Source organism: Chenopodium album, chromosome 16 (assembly GCF_948465745.1).
Source record: "Chenopodium album chromosome 16, dcCheAlbu1.1, whole genome shotgun sequence".
NCBI lineage: Eukaryota > Viridiplantae > Streptophyta > Magnoliopsida > Caryophyllales > Amaranthaceae > Chenopodium > Chenopodium album.
Genome location: NC_137849.1, coordinates 39,199,217 through 39,222,243, shown reverse-complemented (window position 1 = coordinate 39,222,243; position 23,027 = coordinate 39,199,217). Strand labels below are relative to the sequence as shown.

The 23,027-nt window shown below is 39.6% G+C and overlaps 2 protein-coding genes across 2 annotated transcripts; both read left to right on the top strand.

Moving 5' to 3' along the window:
• Nucleotides 1-1,471: 1,471 nt before the first annotated feature.
• On the top strand, nt 1,472-4,265 carry LOC145584253 (heat shock cognate 70 kDa protein-like). The gene is made up of 2 exons (XM_081641138.1): nt 1,472-1,688; nt 2,614-4,265. Exons 1-2 carry the CDS (start codon nt 1,472-1,474, stop codon nt 4,263-4,265), a joined length of 1,869 nt encoding a protein of 622 aa, XP_081497264.1.
• A 10,341-nt stretch (nt 4,266-14,606) lies between these two features.
• On the top strand, nt 14,607-16,535 carry LOC145584252 (uncharacterized). The gene has a single exon (XM_081641137.1). It carries the CDS (start codon nt 14,607-14,609, stop codon nt 16,533-16,535), a length of 1,929 nt encoding a protein of 642 aa, XP_081497263.1.
• Nucleotides 16,536-23,027: the final 6,492 nt, after the last annotated feature.

Genomic DNA, 23,027 nt, shown 5'->3' with positions numbered 1-23,027 from the left:
CCACCAGATGAGAGAAATGAATTAAATATTATAAAAGATTTCCAAATAAGGAAATTAAGCAAGTATTTAAAAACAGATGTAGTATATTGAAAAGAAAATTTTACATGAGATTTGTAAAAAAGTAGAGAGATTAAGTGATAAAAGTACATAGAAAAAACAAATTTTACATGAGGAAGCTAATTTTGCATAAATATTATTGCAAATTGGAGGGTATTTAAATGCAAATGAGTTGAACATTTTGGGACTAAAATTTGGTCAAAAGGGTTGCTCTTTTAGGGACGAAGGGACTATTCCCTTTATTTTATTTGCAACGATTAGATATTTTATATTCACGTTTTATGTCAAACTGTTGCAAATAATATGAAACGGAGGTACTTAATATGGTGTAGCCTTTACCCTCCGTCCCTTAATACAAAACATTTTTTGGTTTTTGCATGGAAATTAAGAAAGTCGTAAATTTTGTAAAACTAATGATTAGAAGTATATATGTGCATGTGGGGTTAGAGAGAGATAGAGAGAAAGAAAAAATATTTGGAAAAAATTGCAGAGACAGGGAGAGAAAGTGTTGGGAATTGATGTTAAAAGTACAAAAAAGTAAAGGAAAAAAATATGACAACTCATAAAAGAGGGTAATAATGTCAAAAAATACAACCTTTAAATAGAAAGAGGCATTGTATTTTGGTTTACCCAAAAAGGAAATGATGTTTTGTATTAAGGGACGGAGGGAGTAGTATAAGAATAAGCTCAAAAGTCAATATCTGCATCATTAAGAATCGGAAGAAATAATAATATCTATGTTAATATTTCTAGTTGCAGTTAAAAATCAATGCATACAGTTGTGAGAGGAGATAAACTAAAACGTTAATCTCATAAATTAATCTGAGCTCCCTCGTAATAATAATAATAATTTGCAATAGCTAGAGGAGTGGGGGCCCAGATTGTATCTCAGCTTCCCACTAATTTATTGTAGGTTGTATGGCTTTTGTTTTTGAGATGATAATAATAATAATAATAATAATAATAATAATAATAATAATAATAATAATAATCTCAAGATATTGGTGCTCGTGCATTTGTTCACATGTTCAACGGGATCGAGTTCGTTATTGCTAGAGGAGTGGGGGCCAAATTGTATCTCGGCTCCCCTCTAATTTCTTGTAAATTGATGGAGTATGTTGGTTTTTGTTAATTTATAATAATAATAATAATAATAAATTTTTGTGTCAAATTTCAACTCAATTCAGATTTACATCACATCAGGTCATCAGTTTACACCAATTCAAATTAATTCAGATTAATACAGTAGAACTATAGATAAAAAGGTACTCCTAGAGTATTGACCAGTTGACTGTTGACCAAACCATATCCTACATTCATAATTACAAACTGGAAAACCATTAAACTTTCCACCTTTTCTACACCCTGTTCATCTTTAAAACATCCTGCTGCTTTAATTGAGTGTCATTTGAAAATGACAGAAAATGTTGGAGAGTGGCCAGTAATCGGAATCGATCACGGCACAACTTACTCTTGTGTTGCTGTTTGGCGGCACAACCGTGTTGAAATCATAACCAACGACCAGGGCAACCGTACGACGCCGTCTTGGGTCGCTTTCACTGACTCCCACCGCCTTATCGGTGAAGGCGCCAAGAACCAAGCTTCCGTCAACACCGCCAATACTATCTTTGGTTTGTTTTTATTTTATCATCTATTTTCCTGCTCATTTTTTTAGATAAAACACTTGTTTTTAGTTGTTACTTTATTAATTAGGATATTTATGATGTATCTTGCTTAATTATAGTATTATGCGAAAATTTATTTCCATTATTACCACTATGGCACTATGCATATAAATGTCTAACAAAGGGATTGTTAGAGGTTTTAGTATCAAATTTATTAGTAATTGCTTTCCAAAAAGAGTTCTTGATTTTCGGGTTAGGGTCTACAATTTAAGGAAATAGTTTAATTCTGTATAAATGAGGGTGTTCAATTAGGGGTAATTGTTCAGTGATTTAGCTGAATGTTTTGGACCATTGCTCATTTTATCTTTTGCAACGAGACGTCATTTACTTATTTGTGAATCACTTTCCTTGGAAGCGCCTGCTCATGTTGTAATTTTCCTCTGAAATCTTACACAACACCCACCTGCACAATAAGTGCCTAACAAAAGACGCGCACAAGGCATAGGCTGTTGATAGTAGATGCGTTCAGTTTATGGTTCAATGATGTTACTAATTGCTCTTATGCTAGGTTCCCTATCAGCTGTTTAATGGTCTTTTTGAACTTCATTTGCTGTAAAGATTGTGTGTGTGTGTGCGCCCGTGCTACAATGGCTGTATAATCAGTTGGTTTGGAAATAATTTAAATGCATAATGATACTATACTCTTTCCGTTTGATCTAAATCATTCATGTAAATAATGATGTTGAGCTCATTTGCTCAAAACATTCATAATTAGTCCAGAAGCTTAGATGATTATATATTTTCATGTTAACCTTCACATTTACAGGTTTGTTCTTATTTGCTCTGTTTCCCTTACTACTTAGTTTTTCTCTTTTAGAATATTAGAAATTTTAGTCTTTTGATAACCTTCCCTACATGATATCAATGGCAGATGCAAAGAGGCTTATTGGTAGACAATTCAGTGATGAAAATGTACAGAAAGACATAAAGTTGTGGCCGTTCAAGGTTGTAGATAGTAGTGATCCAGGAACAGAATCGAAGCCAATGATCGTGGTCACCTACAAGGGTGAGGAGAAAAGATTCACACCTGAGGAGGTATCTTCAATGGTCTTGATGAAAATGAGAGATACTGCCGAGGCTTTCCTTGGCACCTCAGTGAAAAATGCTGTTGTCACAGTTCCAGCATACTTCAATGATTCCCAGCGTCAGGCAACAAAGGATGCAGGAACTATTGCAGGGCTCAATGTAATTCGTATTATCAATGAGCCAACGGCTGCTGCCATGGCTTATGGTCTTGAAACAAAGGCTAATGTTGTTGATGCCCCTGCAAAAAATGTTCTAATATTTGACTTAGGTGGTGGGACATTTGATGTGTCCTTGGTAGCCATTAACAAGGGTGAATTCAAAGTTAAAGCTGTTAGTGGTGACACCCACCTAGGCGGAGAAGACTTTGATACCAGAATGGTAAGTTATCTTGTGGAGGAGTTTAAGAAGAAGCACAAAAAAGACATAAGTGATAATCATAGGGCTCTTGGAAGATTGAGAGCTGCTTCAGAGAGAGCCAAAAGGGAACTTTCCTCAATTCCCCAAACAACTGTTTCGATTGATTGCCTATTTGAGGGCATTGATTTTACATGTACCATAACTCGTGCAGGTTTCGAGAGGCTGAATATAGATTTGTTCAGGATGTGTGTGGACACAGTTGAAAAGTGCTTAGCTGATGCCAAGGTGGAGAAGCACGATGTTGATGATGTTGTCCTAGTTGGAGGATCAACCCGTATTCCAAAGGTTCAACAATTGTTGCAGACCTCTTTTAATGGAAAGAACCTTTGCAAAAGCATTAATCCAGATGAGGCTGTTGCTTATGGTGCAGCTGTCCATGCTGCTGTCATATGTGGTATTAGTAGCAGTAATAAGGATATTGTTCTTGTTGACGTCGTACCTTTGTCACTTGGTCTTGAGGATTATTTAGATAACATGGTTGTTGTGATCCCAAGGAATACAACCATTCCAGCCATGATGAATAAGAAATGGATTACTAAATTTGACAATCAGGCGAGAATGAGATTTTCCGTGTTTGAAGGTGAGAGGTCCATTGCCAAGGACAACAATAAGTTGGGGGAGTTTGTTATTTCGGGTCTTCCTCCTGCACCGGCAGGTGCCATCAACTTTGATGTCTGCTTTGATATTGATGTTAATGGCATCCTTAACGTATCAGGGGTGGAAACAAGCACTGGAAACAGGAAACAAATTACCATCCTCAATTACCAAGGCCGGCTTTTAAAGAAAGACAAAGAGAGGATGATAAAAGAGGCTGAAAAATACAGGGCTCAAGATGAGGAGCATAGGAAGATGGTGAAAGCTAAAAATGCACTTGAGAATCATGTCAACAACATGTGGGAAACTGTGTATATTTCTGGGAATATTGGGACTGTTACTTATGAGAAGAAGATAAAGGATGCCATCGAGCAGACGTTTTTATGGCTGGAAGAGAATTCTGATGCTGTTACAGCTTCAAAGTTTGAGGAGAAGTTGAAGGAGCTGGAAAGCATTTGTCATCAATTTGGTTTATTGATGCTCTAAGCCGCTACAAATAGCGTATTCTGTAGTGTGTACTAGTATCTATTACATGCTGAAGCTGCTACTTTCTACTCTGCCAAATTTGCTTGAAATTGCAGTATTTTGTTGTGAACCACTAGTAGCTGAATTGGAATGAAGAATGTCTTCTATACTAGTAAATAGTAGTTTACTTGTTTATTTCCTTTGATACGAAGTATTTCTCAATTTGGCTCATCGAGTAGGCAATTAGCCAATATCACTCTTTGTGATTATGAACCATCTGCTGTGTTGAGCTTGATCAAGTTTCTGGAAATGTTTGTCTTTTGCATGTTTCGTAGGTAACTATGCTTTTGTGCTTCTTTTGCATTTTTTTCACCTAAATGTCTTGTATTGTTTTCAATTGATTAGTTATCCTGTGCAATATTCAAGCATGTAATGGAATGACTAATCAGATACGTTTTGCTTTTATTTCTGAATTTTTAGTCTTCTTACCAATTTGTACTTATTTGTAGCAAATTCTAGCCTAGAAGCTGTTAAATACTGTATATAGAATCATGAATTATGGCTGTGAATTGTGATGTTAGAACTGACTATTTTGTTATAGCCCAATCTGTCCCGTATTATACACATGAGCTCGTAGCAATTACCATTTACTTAATTAGGATTAATGGTTAAAGGGCCAATGCCGTCAATCTATGCTCATCTTTACTCAACTTAACTAGTTCAAGCTTGGCTACAAAAGGTTGATGTTTTTAAAATATACATTGGAAAAAAAAATCACTTAATAATGTTTTTTGTAGCCAAGCACAAATTTTAAATCTGAAAATAAGAGGTTCTAATAAATGAAATAACATAGTGTTAATTCTATTACGGTGTATGGCACGGACACTAACATAGTGTTAGAACTAAGTAACACCGGCAATGACTTGGATTCTTGATTGTGGCCGTCGAGACCTTGATCATCGACAAAATTCATCTTATTAGCAGTGGAATGGCATAAATTGTGAAGTGCTTGATGTACTTCTTGGGTGAGATGAATTTCTTTTTTATTAAATTTATTCATAAGATTTGAAGAGGTTAATTTAATTTTAAAAATGACATTTCAATAGCAACAAAAAATATTGTACTCATTGCATTATTTTATTCTTCATAGCTGTTGATTTTCAATTTTTATGTTATATGTTTATTAGTTTGACTGTCCATTTAAACAAAATAACCTCTAATCACTCCTTTATCTGATTGCATCCCCATCAATCATGAAAATCAATAATATTATCAAAAATTTACTCTATTGCATTTACCTAAAACCAATTTGTTCATTAGAATTCTTATATGACCAGCCACACAATCAAAGCAAAGCTCAAATGAACCGGGCATTATTTTGTATACATTTTTTTTTAAGGAATGTATAACGTTACTTGTATAATAAACTAATTTAGGTCCCGTACAACGCACTTTTTTTTTTTTTTTTTTTTTTTTTTTTTTTTTTTTGGTATTTAAAGATGCACAAGGGCGGGGTGAGAATCAATCCTAAGATCTCCTGAAATCGGGAAGGAATCTTTAACCACTTGAGCTATTCCTCACTCCCAATGCACATTTATTCTAAACTTAGGGTACGTTCTATTCACCTGATTTTTACTTATCTTATCTGAATTTATTTGAACTTATTAGCCCTTATTAGAACTTATTTTAGTTATAAATTAAACTTGGGTAGCGCTGATTAACCCTTATCACAACTTATTTGAACTTATTTTTCTTAAACTTATCTTATCTGAACTTATTAACCCTGAAATAAGTGAAAATAAGTTGAACATAACAAAGCCTTATTAAGAAATTAAAAAGATTTTGTAGTACAACCCCTTTTTATAAAGTAATTTTTGTAAGGAATACCTTGATCAAATTTAATTACTCATATAGGCGGTATAACTCATGATTGACTTTATGTAATCACAAATTGTCACAAACTTTATAGTTTTTCAAATCACATTCATGTCATTCTCTAAAGTACAACAATATTTTCCACTCACTCACGCCTACGCTTAATTAAACTTTCGGGAAGAAAGAAAATATAATACTCCCTCCGTTTCATAATGTTATTCTTATTTGGAATCAATCACATAAAATAAGAAAAGAAATATATTTGGAATTTAACATTAAAGTACAACATAATTCATAATTAGTTTTCCTTATTTAACTTTTTTAATTTTTTATTAGAAAAGCACAAGTCGTAATTGCATAATTTAAGGTAAAGATTTCCTTACTTAGAGTCATGTCATCAATCCACAAACAATTAATTCCAAAAAATCAAGTTATAAATAAAAAATATTTAATATGGGTATAACTTTTTGAAACGCCCAAAATAGTATATGGGACTAACATTATGAAACGGAGGGAGTATAAAAATATGGATTTTGTAGCCGTGACCACTAATGTCACGGTGTCACCACTAAAATTGAGAAATCCTTAATTTAAAAAAAAAAAAAAAAGAAATTTTATTTTATTTTATTTTTTTGTCTCAAAAATAATATGAAGGAAAATTGGATAGTTTTCAAATGGTCACAGTAAAATTAAATCACAGCCATTAATTTTTTTTGACTAATGTAAACCGTTGATATGATTTACTTTTTATTTTATACTCTATATTTAAAAAAAAAAAATATTGACAAAAAATAAAATAAAAACAATACACGTTCTTATCAGTTTTTCTTTATTTATTCTGTATTTTTTTTCTTACTTCTCTTCCATCTTTGTTTTCTAGTTTCTTGAGGTTATTTTTTTTATTGAAATTTGTAAATAATTTAATGGATTTGAGTGTCGCTGCATTCATTTTTCATTGCGTCCATTAGTTATTTTTGGGTTGCGGATGTTGTATAAGATTATTTAGGAAAAATGCTGGAGAAATTTGATTGTTGTCGAAGATTAGGTCGAGATTGATTTGCAGATCCTTATATTCAAAGGATTTAATGGTGGCCAATTGGTTTGGATTATATAGATGCCAATCAATCTGTTACTAGGGTTGATAAGAATCTCTTCTTATTTTTAGGAAAGGGTTGATAAGAATCTAATCGAACCTAGACAAACAGACTTTGATGAACCTGATTAGCTCAGATATAATTCCATTCAATTAAATTTGGCTTATAAAATCCAAAATTGATCTACAGAGTATGATTTAATTGATTCTTCAATGCCGAATGTGGTTTTTTTTTTTTTTTTTTTTTTTTTTTGTCAATTTTTTTTTTCTAAAAAATAAAATAAAAAGTAAACAATATCAATGGTTCATATAAGTCATTTAAAGTGAATGGTTGTGATTTGATTTAATACAATGGCCACAATTTTAGTGTGGCCACTCAAAAGTCATCCCAAAAATGCGGCATAATATGTTCTTATTTTCACTTATTTCAAGTCTAATAAGTTTAGATAAGAAATAATTTCTAATAAGAGTTATCCAAGTACACATTACAACTAAAATAAGTTTTAATAAGATCACATAAATTTAAAAAGTGAAAATTAGGTGAATACACACCCTAAGTAGTAGTGCTCTTTTCCTGTCGACTACTTAAGGATGAAACAAAATGCAAACAAAACCTGATTTTCACACACAAGAACCACATATTTATTATTACATTGTAATCTAAAACATATTCCTGGGCCTCAACCATCAGTTTAAGCTTTTGGTTGAGTTGGTCCTCTAACATGGTATTAGAGTCAGCGTGACACAAAGGTCACGGGTTCGAATCGCATCCGCCCCTCTTTCAAAGTGGAATTAATTCGCACCAGGTATGGGTGGGCCTTATAACGAGTATTTTGGCTAAGCCAGCATCTGAAAGGCTATTGGAGCCGACGAGCCCTAACAAAAAAACTTACAAGAACAAACTTATGATTATCATCTTTCAAATGAACGCTCTAGAATTTTCATTTAGTTAGGGTTTAAATATCATAGCCATTACATCAAAGTTGCAATATACATAACCTTACCTTCAAACTAATTTTTTTCCAAGAAACATCAAACTAATTTTTTTTTTTTTTTTTCCCTTTCCTAGAGAATCATCAAACTATTTGCTCAAACTAGCTCGACGCCTTCCCTTAAGGTACGGAACACTACATTAGAGCGGACATACGTTCGACAAATAGGACAAGTACAATGTTTACTAAGCCATTCGTCGATACAATACCCATGAAACTTATGCCCGCATTGCTCCAAAACCTTAACACCACCATACTCATCATTATCTTCTTTTTTGCCGACAAAACTATCCAAACATATGACACAATCAGCGCAATTCTTAGAAATTTCCAGTAATTTCTCCACGTCTATTACTACCGATTCTTTAACATGGTTGGAACTCAGTTGCGCTTCCCCTTGATTTCGATGTTCTCTCGGGATGCCTGGTACGCGTTGAGTTCTCCCTCGACGTTGAGGTTGTGCTAGGTTGACCGACACACGGACAGGCTGGCGGGGAGTTGTTGTTGTTACATCGACTGCAGGATGGCTCAAACTATCTCCATTGCCGCAACAGCTACGATGACATGCTCTTATGAGCAAGGCAATGAAAAGAAAAATTAAAACGGCGAAGGGATATGCAAAAAAACTTGCAATCATACCCAAAACGTCTAGATTAGCCATAATCTTTGATTCTGAGTATAATGACCGAAAGCGAACAAGTTATATATACAAGCAGTTAAGCAATGCTAAACTTTTAGCTTTGAATTTAATCTAATTGATTAGAGTTCTAGCTCTTATATAGTTGAATAAAGAGTTGTTTCTTTAGACTTTCCTAATATGTTGTACATATATACTAAAGTTATAGTTGAGTACACGCTTTGCTTGGGATACAAGTTTTAAGATTAGGAGAAAATTTCCATAAATTTATGACCTAAGACAAAGATTTTAATAATAAACCTAGCTAGTATTATCAAGGGAAAATATCATAATTTGGATAATTTGGATTTGCAATTCAAATCGAAGAACAAGGTTAGAAAAAGGAATTAAATTGAAAAAAAATCCGTCGGTGAGGCTCACAATAATGTCATGTAGGCAATAAGAGGGGAAATTTTCATTTTTAAAAATAGTAGGTGGTATAAAAAAAAAAATTATTTATGATGATTACTAAAACACTAACAATTGTAGGTGGTTATTGTCAAATTTTTCTTTAATTTTACTTTTGTGGTACTCAATTTATATAAATCTAAAAGAAATCGCAATTTGTTTCCTTTTAGCTATAAGTTAATGATTTTCTATGCTACAATCTAAAATCTTAGCAAAAACTTATCATAACAAAGTGTACCGTGTATATAACTTCTCGTTCAAGTAGAACTCTGATTAACGTGATTAACTCTTAATTCCTAAACTTTTAGAAGCACTAACATACAATATAATCCTTAATCCTTTTGAATCTAGTCATTAAATTAAACCTTCATGTTTCATACACAGCACTCCAAACTAAACATAGTACAACAAAAATAATGGCCTTATCAAATTTATTTGTAAGTGTAATTGCATATTTTGCCCCCGGTTTAATTTTATGGTCCATCGTTTTCTTTGTGAAAGCATGCATTAGATGTTGCTGCGGTGAAAATAGTACGAATCATGACGCTACTGTCAATGTAACAATTCCCCGGCCTGCCCGTGTATCGGCCAACCGAGTACAACCTCGAGGCGTAGCGGGATCTTCTCTAACTGTACCAGGCAACCCAAGACAACATCAAAATCTAGGTGAATCACAATTGAGGCCGACTAACTGTGATGTGGAATCAGTAGTTATAAACATCGAAAAAATGTTGGAAATTTCTAAGAATTGCGGTGATTGTGTCATATGTTTGGATAGTTTTGGCGTAGAAAAAGAAGATGAGTGTGGTGGTGTTAAGGTATTGGAGCAATGCGGGCATAAGTTTCATGGGTTTTGCATCGACGAATGGCTAAGAAAGTATGGTACGACGTGTCTGATTTGTCGTACGTATGTCTATTCTAGTGTATTGCTTACCATAAGGCATGAAGTTTAAGCAAAGAGTTGGATTATTATGTATAATTCGTATGAGTGAGCATACGTGTTTATATTCGTATTCGGGTTTTGCTTGTAATCTTAGAGAGGAGATTATCTGTGGTTTATGGATGTGAAAATTGGGCTTTGTTTGCTTACTAGCTTCACGAATCTGTCACATTGCAAGTTTTTGAGACAGTTGTAATTTAAGAACGAATGATATATGAACTTGGGGAAGCAACTTTGTTAGTAATTCAAGCCTTTGGGACTCCTTTAAGACAAGTGCATAGTTTGGTTCTTGTAAGGTTGATATTTTTTTTATCATGTTCATTGAAAAAAAAAAAATTGATAAAAATAACATTACGCTTGTTAATGTTTTTTTCTTTGTACTTGTAAAGCACAAATCTAGGTAGTATATAAGAATTTTTGGCAGAATTTTTATTTTTTTTCTCTAACAATCTAATTCGATCTCCATTCTTAATTGGGGAAGTTGAACTTGATCTCAAACGAAATACAGAGGTATAAAAAGATAAAATAAATAATAAAAAAAAAAATCACTTTTAAATCTAAATCAAATCTTCATCCCATATTCCCATTAAAAGATAATCCACCAAAAAAATCCTACAAAAAATAAAAGATATATACTTGCTTGATCTGAAAATAAAAAAATCAAGCAAGTATATACTTGCTTGATAACCGTATTGTATATTTGTATTAATTTTAAATTACTTAAAATTTTTTTTTTCTTTTTTTTTTTTAGTGAATGATATACTCATATATAATATAATATAATATATTATTATTATTATTATTATTATTATTATTATTATTATTATTATTATTATTATATATACTTGCGTGTAAATGTATTTCCCTCAATTATTGTAACAACTTTTTTTTCCTCTTTTTTTTATGTTACAAATTGTGACCTTTTGAATTAAGAAATTAAAGATTTGATAGAAACTCTTAATTCAAATAGAAACTCTAATAAACGTGATTGAGTTCAAGATTAAAATTTAGCAGTGCTAATATAATAGATTCCTTTTTATATTATCAAGTCATTAAATCTTCGTGTATCATATACATAGCACACAATTAGTATCTATCAACATAAAACTCCCGATGTTCCCCGTCGTGGATGTGCTGCCGATTCCCTTGGATGGCCTCCTTCCCGTTTTTCTTGTTTGTTTACTCTTAATGTTCATAAAATCATGCTGTAACGATTTCTTTCCTGAATATGAACATAGTTCGAACGATGCTGCTGTCAGTGTAAGAGCTCCTCAGCCTGCCTGTGTGTCGGCGCCCAACATAGCACACCATCAAAATAATCTAGAGGATGTGAATTCAGTAGTAATAGACGTGGAAAGATTACAAGAAATTTCTAAGAATTGCGCTGATTGTGTCATATGTTTGGAAGGCTTTGACGCCGAAAAAGAGGATGATTGTGGTGGTTTCAAGGTTTTGGAGCAATGCGGCCATAAGTTTCATGGGTCTTGTATCGACGAATGGCTAAGTAAGCACCATACTTGCCCTATCTGCAGGGGCGTAGCTACAAGGCAGGCTGGCAGTGCCCCGGCCCCTGTAACCCAACCCCGCGGCCCATGCTCTTGGTATATCGATTTTGTTCTTTATATTTGTTTTTGTTTTTGCTTTTTGTTATATTTTTGGGTTTTAGCCCCTGCAAATTCTTAATAGTTCGTAACTTTTCAGGAAGATATATAATTAATGTATGTGATATTAAACCCTGCGAATTCTTGTAAGGGCTTTTGTTGGCTCTGATGGGCGATAGCCTTTCGGATGCCAATATTAGTTGTTTTCTCATTTGTTATCAAGATCTGTTAGTTATCTAAACTCGGCCTTAAATTATCTTTTCATGGTCATTAATCAGAAGAAAGACGGCAGTGTTGAATTATCATAGCCTTTTAATTTCTGTTAAGCACGGTGTGTATTATTGTTATGGGTAAAAATTCATGGACGTAAGTCAACGACAGTCAGAGTGAGGTCAGGCGACGACGACTCTTCGTCAAGGACGAAGGACGAAGCTGTTTACCAGCAATCCTATTTTTCCGCAAGAAGATAAGCTAGAAGACTTGGTCTCATTCATCCTTCTCCAGTCCGTTGAAGATCAAAGCAGAGAGTATATTTCATTAACCGAATTCCGGGAATCAAGGATTGGAATTCTATCTCCAAAGCAACGGTTGTGGTAAGTGGGAAATAATCGGTCGTTGGACGATCACCCTAAAACCAAACAATATTTCTACCTAAACTAACCTAAGACAAGTCTAGGGTAAGTAGAGGATCGTATCCACAGGGAATGGGTAAGTACACCGAGAGTATGAAACGGTTGCAATCTAGTTCGGTCACAAATTGGGGGTTTCGATTAGATAACTACTATGGAGACAAACACTAGGGGGAAATAGGGATCGACTCCAACCAAACCAACGGATCAAAACAATAGGCAAGCATGAACACAAATTGGGTGATAGAGAGGGCACTCAATGTTGCCTTCTTTCGAAGCCACAACACTAAGAATTCCTAAGCCAAACTCAACTAACAAGATGGGCCAACCAAGTCTTAACAATGAGAAGTAGACTACTAACTCGGGTTTGTCTTTCGATCGGTCCAAGAAAGCATTAAAGCACAAGCAATTGAGATTTCTCACCTAATTGTTGCAACTAAGACTACTACATCATTCAAACAAGGAACCATAATCAAGAGGAGATTAGCATAACCATATAAGAAAAGGCTCACAACTAGACTTCATCTCTCAATGCAAGCATAGGAGTGAATACATGAGCAATAAGTGGCCATCCAATTACACATGCAATTAACCATCTCTTTAACAATCAATCATCAATCCAAAATGAACATGCAAGCACAAACATCAATCAACCCATGGCTTGGTTGGGTCTTCACCCAACCCCTAGCTAATTAACTACTCACTAAACATGGTGAGGGACATCAAAACAACAAGTTCTAATCCAAACATTAAGTTAATAAGTTAAGAGGAGTAGTAGGAATAAGGTAGATTGGACATGCAACAACAATTAAGCAAGATCAAGAGAGAAATTAACAATTCAAGGTAAATAAAAACTGAAATTAAAGAGTAAGAGATAGAGGAAAGAGATTACTTAAAATGCTTCAAAGTTGAGAAATTGTTGAATTCAAGAGAACAATCTTCAATTAATCTACTACAATGATTGAGTTTGAGAAGATCTAAGCTAATTAATGAGGGTTGAGAAGAACTAAGAGCCTAAGAAAACTAAAAGGGAAAAGAAGATCCAGAAAACTGAAGCTAAGCGTCCTATTTATATGCCCAGAAATTACATCGTAAAATCCGTCAAAATCGGGCTTCAGAACAGGAGGAGCGCCCGCTCCAGTAAGTAGGAGCGCCCGCTCCTCTGTATGGAGCGCCCCGCTCCTGGGCTCTCTGCACGCCCTCTCCTCTTGCAACAGATTGGGGCAGAAAGTAGAGGATCGGGGAGGAGCGCCCGCTCCTTGAAGGCTGCACGCCCGCTCCTATATGTGCAGGGGGAGGCAGAATGTGGTGCTGGGATGAGGAGCGGCCGCTCTTGTTAGGGTGCACGCCCGCTCCTGCCTGATAGTGCTCCCTCGAGAAAGTCTTCATGCTCATGCTACTTAACCATAATCTCATTGAACCTACACACACGAGCACACACATAAAAAGAAACGGGAAACCCAAAAGATGCAAGTATGCACAAAAAGAGTTAGAAAAAGGGATTGAATTAGGGGAAAGAGTACAAAATTGTGTTTTAAAAAGTCATGATAAGTGGACAAATAAAACACTTATCAGGCTGCAATTAAGGATTGGAACGTGTGTATATAAAGGGGAGGACACCTACGACTATCGACACATTGCAACCTAGTAACTCATAAGCTAAACACATCTATTGTACTCAAGTTATACATTTTTGCCATAGTGGAAGTTTGGTAGATCCTCATTCTACCCGCGGTTTTTACCTTTATTGGGTTTTCCGCGTCAACAATTCCTTGTGTCGTTTCATTGCTTTCGTTATTACTTGCTTTCGATTTTATTTAGTTGATTCGTAGCCTAGATTTTGATATTCAATCCCACCTAACGAAAATTAGCATAAACAATTTGGCGCCCACCGTGGGGCTACAACTAGATAAGATCCAAAAAACCCTATTTCAACCTCAAGATGTCAGCCAGCGAAATGACCCCAGAGCAACTTAGGGAGGCCTATGAGAGAGCCCAGGCGGACCTTGAGGCAGCCAGGGAATCTAATGAGCGTCTCAGCAGGGAAAAGGAGGCGTCGGAGTCCGACGCAGCTAAGCTCCGTCAGCAGTTGGAGTCTCCAACAGCACTCGTCGCCGCCAGCCGAGGCGGTTGGATATGATCCCTAGAATGCCGCCGTTGGATATCCTTGAATCTCCATATGATACCGATACCGAGTCCAGCGACGGAGAGAGAGACCGGAGTTCCCCAGTCAGGAACGTCGGGCAAGGAAGCCTTCAGACGCCAGGGAATGAGCAAGACAATCAGCCACCGAATCAAACAGAGATCCTGCTCCAGAGGTTGGTCGCGCTGGAAAAGCAGAACTCCAGGGTGCTGTCAATGATGAAGAGGATGCCAGGTGTCCCGATCCCAGTCCAAAGAGAAGCCCCCGACGGGTTCACCGCAACGCCATTCTGTGACGAGTTGGCCATGGCCCGGATTCCAAGAAGAGTGTCGCTTCCGACGTTTACGTCACTTTATGATGGGACGACATGCCCGGAGCAGCATGTGGAGTATTACAAGCAGCGGATGTGGCAGGCCTCGATCCCGTTCGATTGCTGGGAAGCATGCATGTGCAAATCATTCGGCGCGACGCTGACCGGTCCCGCCCTCAAATGGCTCGGCAAACTCGAACCAGGTAGTATAACCAGTTTTGCTATGTTAGTTAACAAGTTTTATTCCCATTTTGAAAGCAGCAGGCAGTTCGACAAGCAAACCAGTGACCTGTACCGGATCGTCCAAGGGCCCAGAGAGAGCGTCAGAACCTATTGGTCCAGATTCAACAAAGAGAAGGTGTCGATCAAGAACGTCGACAACAGGACTGCCATCGAAGCCTTCCTCCGGGGATTGCATACCGATTCAGATCTGTACAAAGATATGGTCAAGTACCCCTGCTCAACTTTCGAAGAAGTCAGGACAAGAGCCGTGGCCCAGATGCGCTTCGACGAAGATATCGCCAACCGCAACTCCTATCCGAATGCCAGAAGCCCGTCCGACCGCAAAGCTCCAAGCAACGCAAGAGGATCATGGCGACGCCAGCCCTACGAGGCATCAGGTAGATCACGCTCTGTTAATGCTGTGCAGGTAGAACAGGTCCTCGACGCCCCTCAATACCCCGAAATATCGGAGTATGGATTCGACATCAACATAGTAGCGGTAGTCAAAGAGCTGGAGCCCTTAGGCAACAAAGTGCGCTGGCCGATGAAGAACAACAAACCCGAATCGGAAAAGGATATGAGCAAGTGGTGCGAATTCCACAGCGATCATGGCCATAAGACGGAGGATTGCTACGCCCTGCGTAGAGAGGTCGCCTTCCAGCTGAAGAGAGGTAACCTCAAGCATTTGCTGGGAAGAAAAAAGAGCGCCGATGCAGGTCGCCCCAAGCCAGGAAATGTGACGAATGGTCCTCCAAAACCACCCGAAACCAAGGTAACAGTTAACGTTATTACTTGTGGTTCAGATATTTGTGGACTAACCTATTCTGTAGCCAAAAGGATCGCAAAGTCTACCATAGATAATGCAGATGTCCCGGAAGAAATCAAAGATCCCCAGGAAAAAGAATTGGAAGCAATGGCAATCACGTTCGACGACGACGACATCAACAACATCAACCGAGAGCATGAAGATTCTTTGGTAATTTCGCTGATCGTCGGGAATTGTCTGCTTCGAAGGGTGCTGGTCGACGGAGGCAGCTCCGCAAATGTCCTGTTCCGGAGCACTATGGAAGTCATGGGGTTGAAAGATAGCGACATCACCAGAAGGTCAACGACTTTGGTCGGCTTCAGCGGCGAAAGCATGTCGACTCTCGGAGACATAACCTTACCCACCTATGCAGGAGGCCTAAACCCTCAAACAAAGTTCAACATCATCGACTGTCCCTCAGCCTACAATGCCATAATGGGCAGACCATGGATCCATCGACTAAAAGCCATCCCCTCAACTTACCACCAGTCAATCAAATTCCCAACCCCATGGGGAGTCCAAGAAATAAAAGGAGAACCCCGTGAAGCCAAACACTACTACAAAACAACCCTAAAACCTACCATGAGAACTGCCTAGCAATTGCAGCATGGCCCGACACCAGACAATCCAGGTGACCTCGAAATTGACGAAGTACCATTAGACCCTGAAAAGCCAAACCAAACCGTCCGTGTCGGAGCCAACCTTGCACCTGAACTAAAGCAAACCCTCCTAGCCTTTCTCCGAGAGAATAAAGATTGTTTCGCCTGGTCTCATGAAGATATGACTGGAATAGACCCAAGCATCATCTCGCACAAGTTGAACGTCGATCCAAATCACAAGCCTGTCAAGCAGAAGCGTCGAAAGTTCGCTCCTGAACGAAATAAAATCATCAACGACGAAGTGCAGCAGCTGATCGACACCGGAAAAATCAGGGAGGTCAAATACCCAGACTGGCTCGCGAATGTGGTAGTCGTCAGCAAAAAGAATGGCAAGTGGAGAGTATGCATCGACTTCACCGACCTGAACAAGGCGTGCCCCAAAGATCCGTTCCCGCTCCCGCATATCGACGCCATGGTCGACGCCATGGCTGGTCACGAACTCCTAACCTTCATGGACGCCTACTCCGGATACAATCAAATCCTAATGCATCCAGACGATCAAGAGAAGACGGCCTTCATGACTGATAAAGGTATATATTGTTATAAAGTTATGCCTTTTGGACTAAAAAATGCAGGTTCGACGTACCAGAGGCTAGTCAACAGAATGTTCAAGGACCAACTAGGGGACACGATGGAGGTATACATCGACGACATGCTGGTGAAGTCAAAGAAGTCAGAAGACCACGTCGGGCATCTTCGTCAAACCTTTGAGGTATTGCGTAAGTACGGTATGAAACTAAACCCCACTAAATGTTCGTTTGGAGTATCTGCTGGTAAATTTTTGGGCTATGTAGTAACACAAAGGGGAATTGAAGCTAGCCCCGACCAGGTCAGGGCCTTAATAAATATTCAATCCCCCCGAAATGTTAAAGAAACCCAAAAACTGACAGGACGAGTGGCAGCATTAAATCGTTTTATTTCACGATCGTCAGACAAATGCCATCTTTTCTATAATGTTTTGAGGAAAAATAAAGGTTTTGAATGGACTGACGATCATGAAAAAGCGTTACAAGAATTAAAGAAATACTTAATGACGCCACCTCTCCTGTCGAAACCAAAAACTAACGAAACCTTGCAGCTTTACATTGCCGTCAGCGCTGTAGCCGTCAGCGCAGTTCTAACGAGGGAAGACGACGAGGCTGGGCAGCTCCCAGTTTATTACGTAAGTAAGACACTGCTCCCAGCCGAGGTAAGATACACATCCCTAGAGAAATTGGCTCTTGCTCTAATTACTGCCGTTAAAAAACTCAGGCATTATTTTGAAACCCACCACGTAGTGGTGATGACTAACTACCCACTTAAGTCTGTTTTGAGAAAACCAGATTTAACAGGTCGACTAGGAAAATGGAGCATTAACCTGAGCACAATGGACATCGAGTACCAACCTAGAAAGGCGATAAAATCGCAGGCCCTAGCAGATTTTGTGGCTGACTTCAGCCCCGACTTACAGGCCATCGCCGACAAGGAGGTAGAGGAAATCAACAACGTACAAAGAAATAGAAAATGGATCCTATTTGTCGACGGTTCGTCCAACCAACGAGGAGCTGGCCTGGGATTGGTGCTAAAGTCGCCACAAGGGGACATGATAGTAAGGTCTATATCTTGTGATTTTAAAGCAACGAACAATGAAGCAGAATACGAAGCTTTGATTGCAGGAATGATTGTCGCTAAGGACCTAGGAGCAACAGCCCTAGACGTATACAGTGATTCCCTTCTGATCGTCAGCCAGATGACAGGTGACTTCGCAGCAAAAGATTCCAAAATGACGGCATACCTCGAAATAGCCAAAGAAAAAGCCAAACACTTCGATCCATTCACCATCTCACAAGTCCCAAGAGACCAAAACGCCCAAGCAGACGCACTTGCAAACCTAGCCTCCGCCCTCAAAAAGACTACCTTCACAAACATCCCCTTAGTCCACCTGCAAAAACCCTCCGTCGCAACTAAAGAAATTTTACCCGTCGACGCAATCGCCCAAGACGACGACTGGACCAAACCTATCATAGACTACTTAACCAAAGATATCCTTCCCAATGACAAAACAGAATCCCGAAAGCTTAAATACAAAGCCTCTAGATACCACATGGACGACGGAGTTCTATTCCACAAATCCGCGTCAGGACTATCCCAAAGATGTATCCAAAAACATGAACAACGGCCCATCCTCAGCCATTTGCACGACGGAATATGCAGTAGCCATGTCGGGGGAAGGAGACTAGCCAAAATTGCAAAAAGACAAGGATACTTCTGGCCGACGCTCCACGAAGACGCAATGCAATACGTAACCAAGTGCGACAGCTGTCAACGGTTCGCCAACACCATTCACAAGCCTTCAGAACCACTGCATCAAACGTTGACGCCATGGCCTTTCATGAGATGGGGAATGGACATCGTCGGGAAGCTCCCTGCGGCACCAGGACAGAGAGTCTATATTCTAGCACTAACTGATTATTTTTCTAAATGGATCGAAGCAGTTGCTTTGAAACAGGTTACAGACAAGGAAGTTATTGTGTTTATATGGACTAACATTATCTGCAGGTTTGGGATCCCGTCAGTAATCGTCTGCGATAACGGATCGCAATTTATTAGCGACAAAACTCGTTCTTTTTTGCAGAAGTTCCGCATAGAGTTGAGAACATCCACACCTAGGTACCCACAAGCCAACGGACAAGCTGAGTCTAGCAACAAAGTCATCATGGAAGCCATAAAGAAAAGACTAAAAGCAGCTAAAGGCAAGTGGGCCGACGAACTCCCAGCAGTCCTGTGGGCCAACCGAACGACGCCGAGAGAGGTAACGGGGCAAACACCCTTTTCCCTCGTCTATGGATGCGCAGCCGTCCTCCCAGTAGAAGCTGAATTCCCAACGTCAAGGTTCGGCCTCATGACGGAAGAAAGAAACCAGGAAGAGATGGAAGACAGCCTGGACGCAACCGAAGAACTAAGAGAAACAGCCCTAATCAGAATGGCAGCACAACAACAGATCGTCGCTAGAAGCTTCAACAAGAATGTCAAAGCCAAGACGTTCCAGCTAGGTGACTGGGTACTCAGAAAGGCGTTCCAGAACACAAAGAACCCAGCAGACGGTAAGTTAGCCCCTCCATGGGAAGGGCCATATGAGATCACACAAGTCGTCGGCAACGGTGCTTATCGACTGACGGACCAACAAGGTAACCCCATCCCAAGGAGTTGGAATGCAACCCATCTCAGGAAGTATTACTTTTAAAGATGTAACGCTCTAACAGATTCTCGTCGACAAAGAGGTAACGCTCTAACAGATTCTCAAATTCATTTTGTTCATTCGAATTTTCTATGATTAAGTGTACTGACTTAAGCATCGGAGGGCCGTTGGCCACGCCAACGGCCAACGGTACTCTAACCATGTTGGTTTTGCAGAACGACGACGAAGTAAAGCAAAAGCAAAGCAACAATAACCGTTCGACGACGATTAAACTGCCGACAACCGTAAAACAACGAAAACCCGGGGCAAATCCGACCATAGCGTCCGACGCCAAACACCCGATACCTGAACAACCGAACTAGACTTCAGTGTTCAGCGTCGACGCTGGGACGCAAGGGGCATTGGCAAACATCGCAACGAAAGGCCTAAGTCACACAACGATATCGACAAAGCATGACCAACAGTTGTAAAATATGATTAATAAAAGCTGAATTTTTCCAAAGTTTCCTATAAATTCCTGACATGTCAATATTTTAAACGTCTTTTTACATACTTATATTTTGAAAAACTGTTAGTCAAAATTTCTTATTTTACAGAGCACAGGATGAACGAAAAACAAAGTCACAGAAAACAAAGATATACTTAGCACACAAAAGCAAGATGCACTGAGTATCCTGCATACAAGAAAGTTCAAAAGCCACTTGCCCTCAAGTGGAACAAAACACAACGACAAAGTAACATTGTTTGCAAAACATAAGAAATAAAAGTTCATACATCACAGAAAATAAAACCATCACAGACGATGGCCCTCAAGCATCAGCTCCGTCGACGGGAAGATCGTTGACGACCTCCTTGACGATGTCGTCGATTGAAGCATTGTCGTCGACACCTTCGACCTGCAACTCCTCTGCACCTTCCAGAAGCTGACCCACGTCAGTTCCAGGTTGACCCTCAACGATAGGAAGCTGAGCCTCGTCCACAACAGCTGGTGGAGGAACGACGATGGAAGGCCCGGGGCCAGAGTCAGCAGTCGATGCCACTGCCGTATCCTCCTCTAGCTCCTTGAGATCACCACCGTTAGCCAGAAAACGGTCGATCACCTCCTGGGGACGCCACTCTGAAACCTTCCCATCCAGAAACTGCTTCATGAGCTTCGCCTTCAGCTTTATCTCCAGCTCTGCGTAGTCGTCCAAGGCGTCCTCCAGCTCCTTCTGGACGGTCGTCAGATCCTCATTCACCTTCGTCAGAGCCTCATCCTTAGCAGCAATGACCCCGACCTTATCCTCTAAACTCTTGGCTTGTTCCTTCAACTGCCCCCTCAACTGACTAGCTTCCTCCTCAGCCTTCTTTTGCAGGTTTGACACTTGGCTCTCCAAAGCGTCTACCTTCTTGGTAACGTCGTCCAGCTCCCTTTTCGTCCTTTGAAAGGCATTGACAGCAGTCCTTCGTTGATCCTCAGCATTTTTGGCAGCACTGTCTAACCTCTTCATCTCCTTAGCCAAGCCAATCACCCTGTCCCTTAACACCAGCGAATTTTGCAAACACTGTCCAAACACATCCCAAGTCACCAACTGGAAATTCTTCGATTTAACAAACCAAACAAAACAAAACCACAATGAACTTACATAGAGATGAGCCGACGCTGCTTCAGAAGCTAGATCCAATGCAGAAGTCCCAGCCAAAAGCTCCCTAGACTTAGGGAAGAGCAGTTGATTCAAGGCAGGAAAGAGAGAGTGCTGATCGCCCTTCCGTATCTCCAGAAAGTTGGCAGGGAAGCGCGCCATGATGTCTGGCACCGGAGGCTCGTCGTCAGTCTTTCGGTGCTTAGGAGGAGGAGACGGCGACAAAGTTATAGTCCCCTGGTCGTCGACAGTCCTCTGAGAGACTGGAGTCGACACCGTCTCCACCTTCTCAGGCGCGGACATTGGCTGCTGATCTGGGGGAGGAAGACCCCGCTTCCTCCTCATGCGCAGGTCGGCCTCTTGTTGAGACAAGCTTCGTCCTCGACGAGCACCTGGGGCAGCAGATTCTGCCAAAATCACGAAACACCGCAAATGAACACACGAACCAAGATGCAAAAAATACAAAGCAAAAGCCAAAAGACAATGTAGAACTTACGAGTTGACATCGTCTTTTCTGAGTCGTCGACTCGTTGAGAAGTATTCGTCGGCGTCCCTTGTTCCTGCGACGGCTGCGCAGACGTCGTCTTCTTCTTCTTCGCGAAGGTCCTGACTGAAGGACTAAGGGAGAGGAACTTCTTCACGTTCGCCGATGATGTCTCCGACGATTCCGAAAACCCAAGATCCAATTCTGTAAAAATAAAGCCAAGATCAACCCATTTAGCTAATTCAAACTTAACAAACGACGATTGAAAAATAAACACTTACCCTTCAACGGCCAACCTTCCGTCAACCATGAGCCTTCGACACCCAGAGATACTTTCTTTACAAAAAGAAACCACTTCTTCCATCCCCTATCATTCACGTCCGTGTTCAAAACTAACCTACTTCCTTTCTTGGTCAAACTGACGAACCCATCTTCCCCCATTTTCATCCCATATCCTATAGCTAAGTCCGACAATGTAAAAGGTTCCTCCCAATCTTTGGTCTTTTCTGCGATCAGAGAAATAATTCTCCAACCCGAAGGCATCAATTGACCCGGAGTGATACCTAGAACCTCTAAAAATGACCTCACTAAAGGCGGGAAAGGATATGTGATCCCCGTCTGTTCAAATGGATACCTATAGAACACCACGAAACCTTTCGGGCAGTCGTTCACTGTCTGACCAGGGCCCGGAATGTGTGCAAAGGTTGTGTCGGGAAAACCCGCCATCTTGATAAAATCGTTTCTCATCTCCGGCGCCATGGGTGATCTTGATTGGGCCATCGATTTGGTCTGCGGAGGAACCGTCTCTCTTTTTTCAACAATACAAAGGGAAAACCTAGTTCTAGTTTTGGGGATTTTGCTCGACATTTTGCCCAAGAAATTAACAAACAAAGAAAGTAAGTTGAAGAAATTACCTGGCAAACGAAGACACCTGAAAGCTCTGAATCGCCGCCGCACGCTACCACCGGAAGAATTCTGTGCCAAAGAGAAAGAAAAAGCAAAGAAAAGAAGAAGAAATGGTGTAGAAATTTGGGGAAGGAGGAAGCGTGCTGCAGTAATTAAGGCAGAGAAGCGACGGTTAGAGTGAGAAAGTGGAGAAGGGAGTAACTGCTCATAGGAGAATGTGCTTCCATACGAAATGACGGA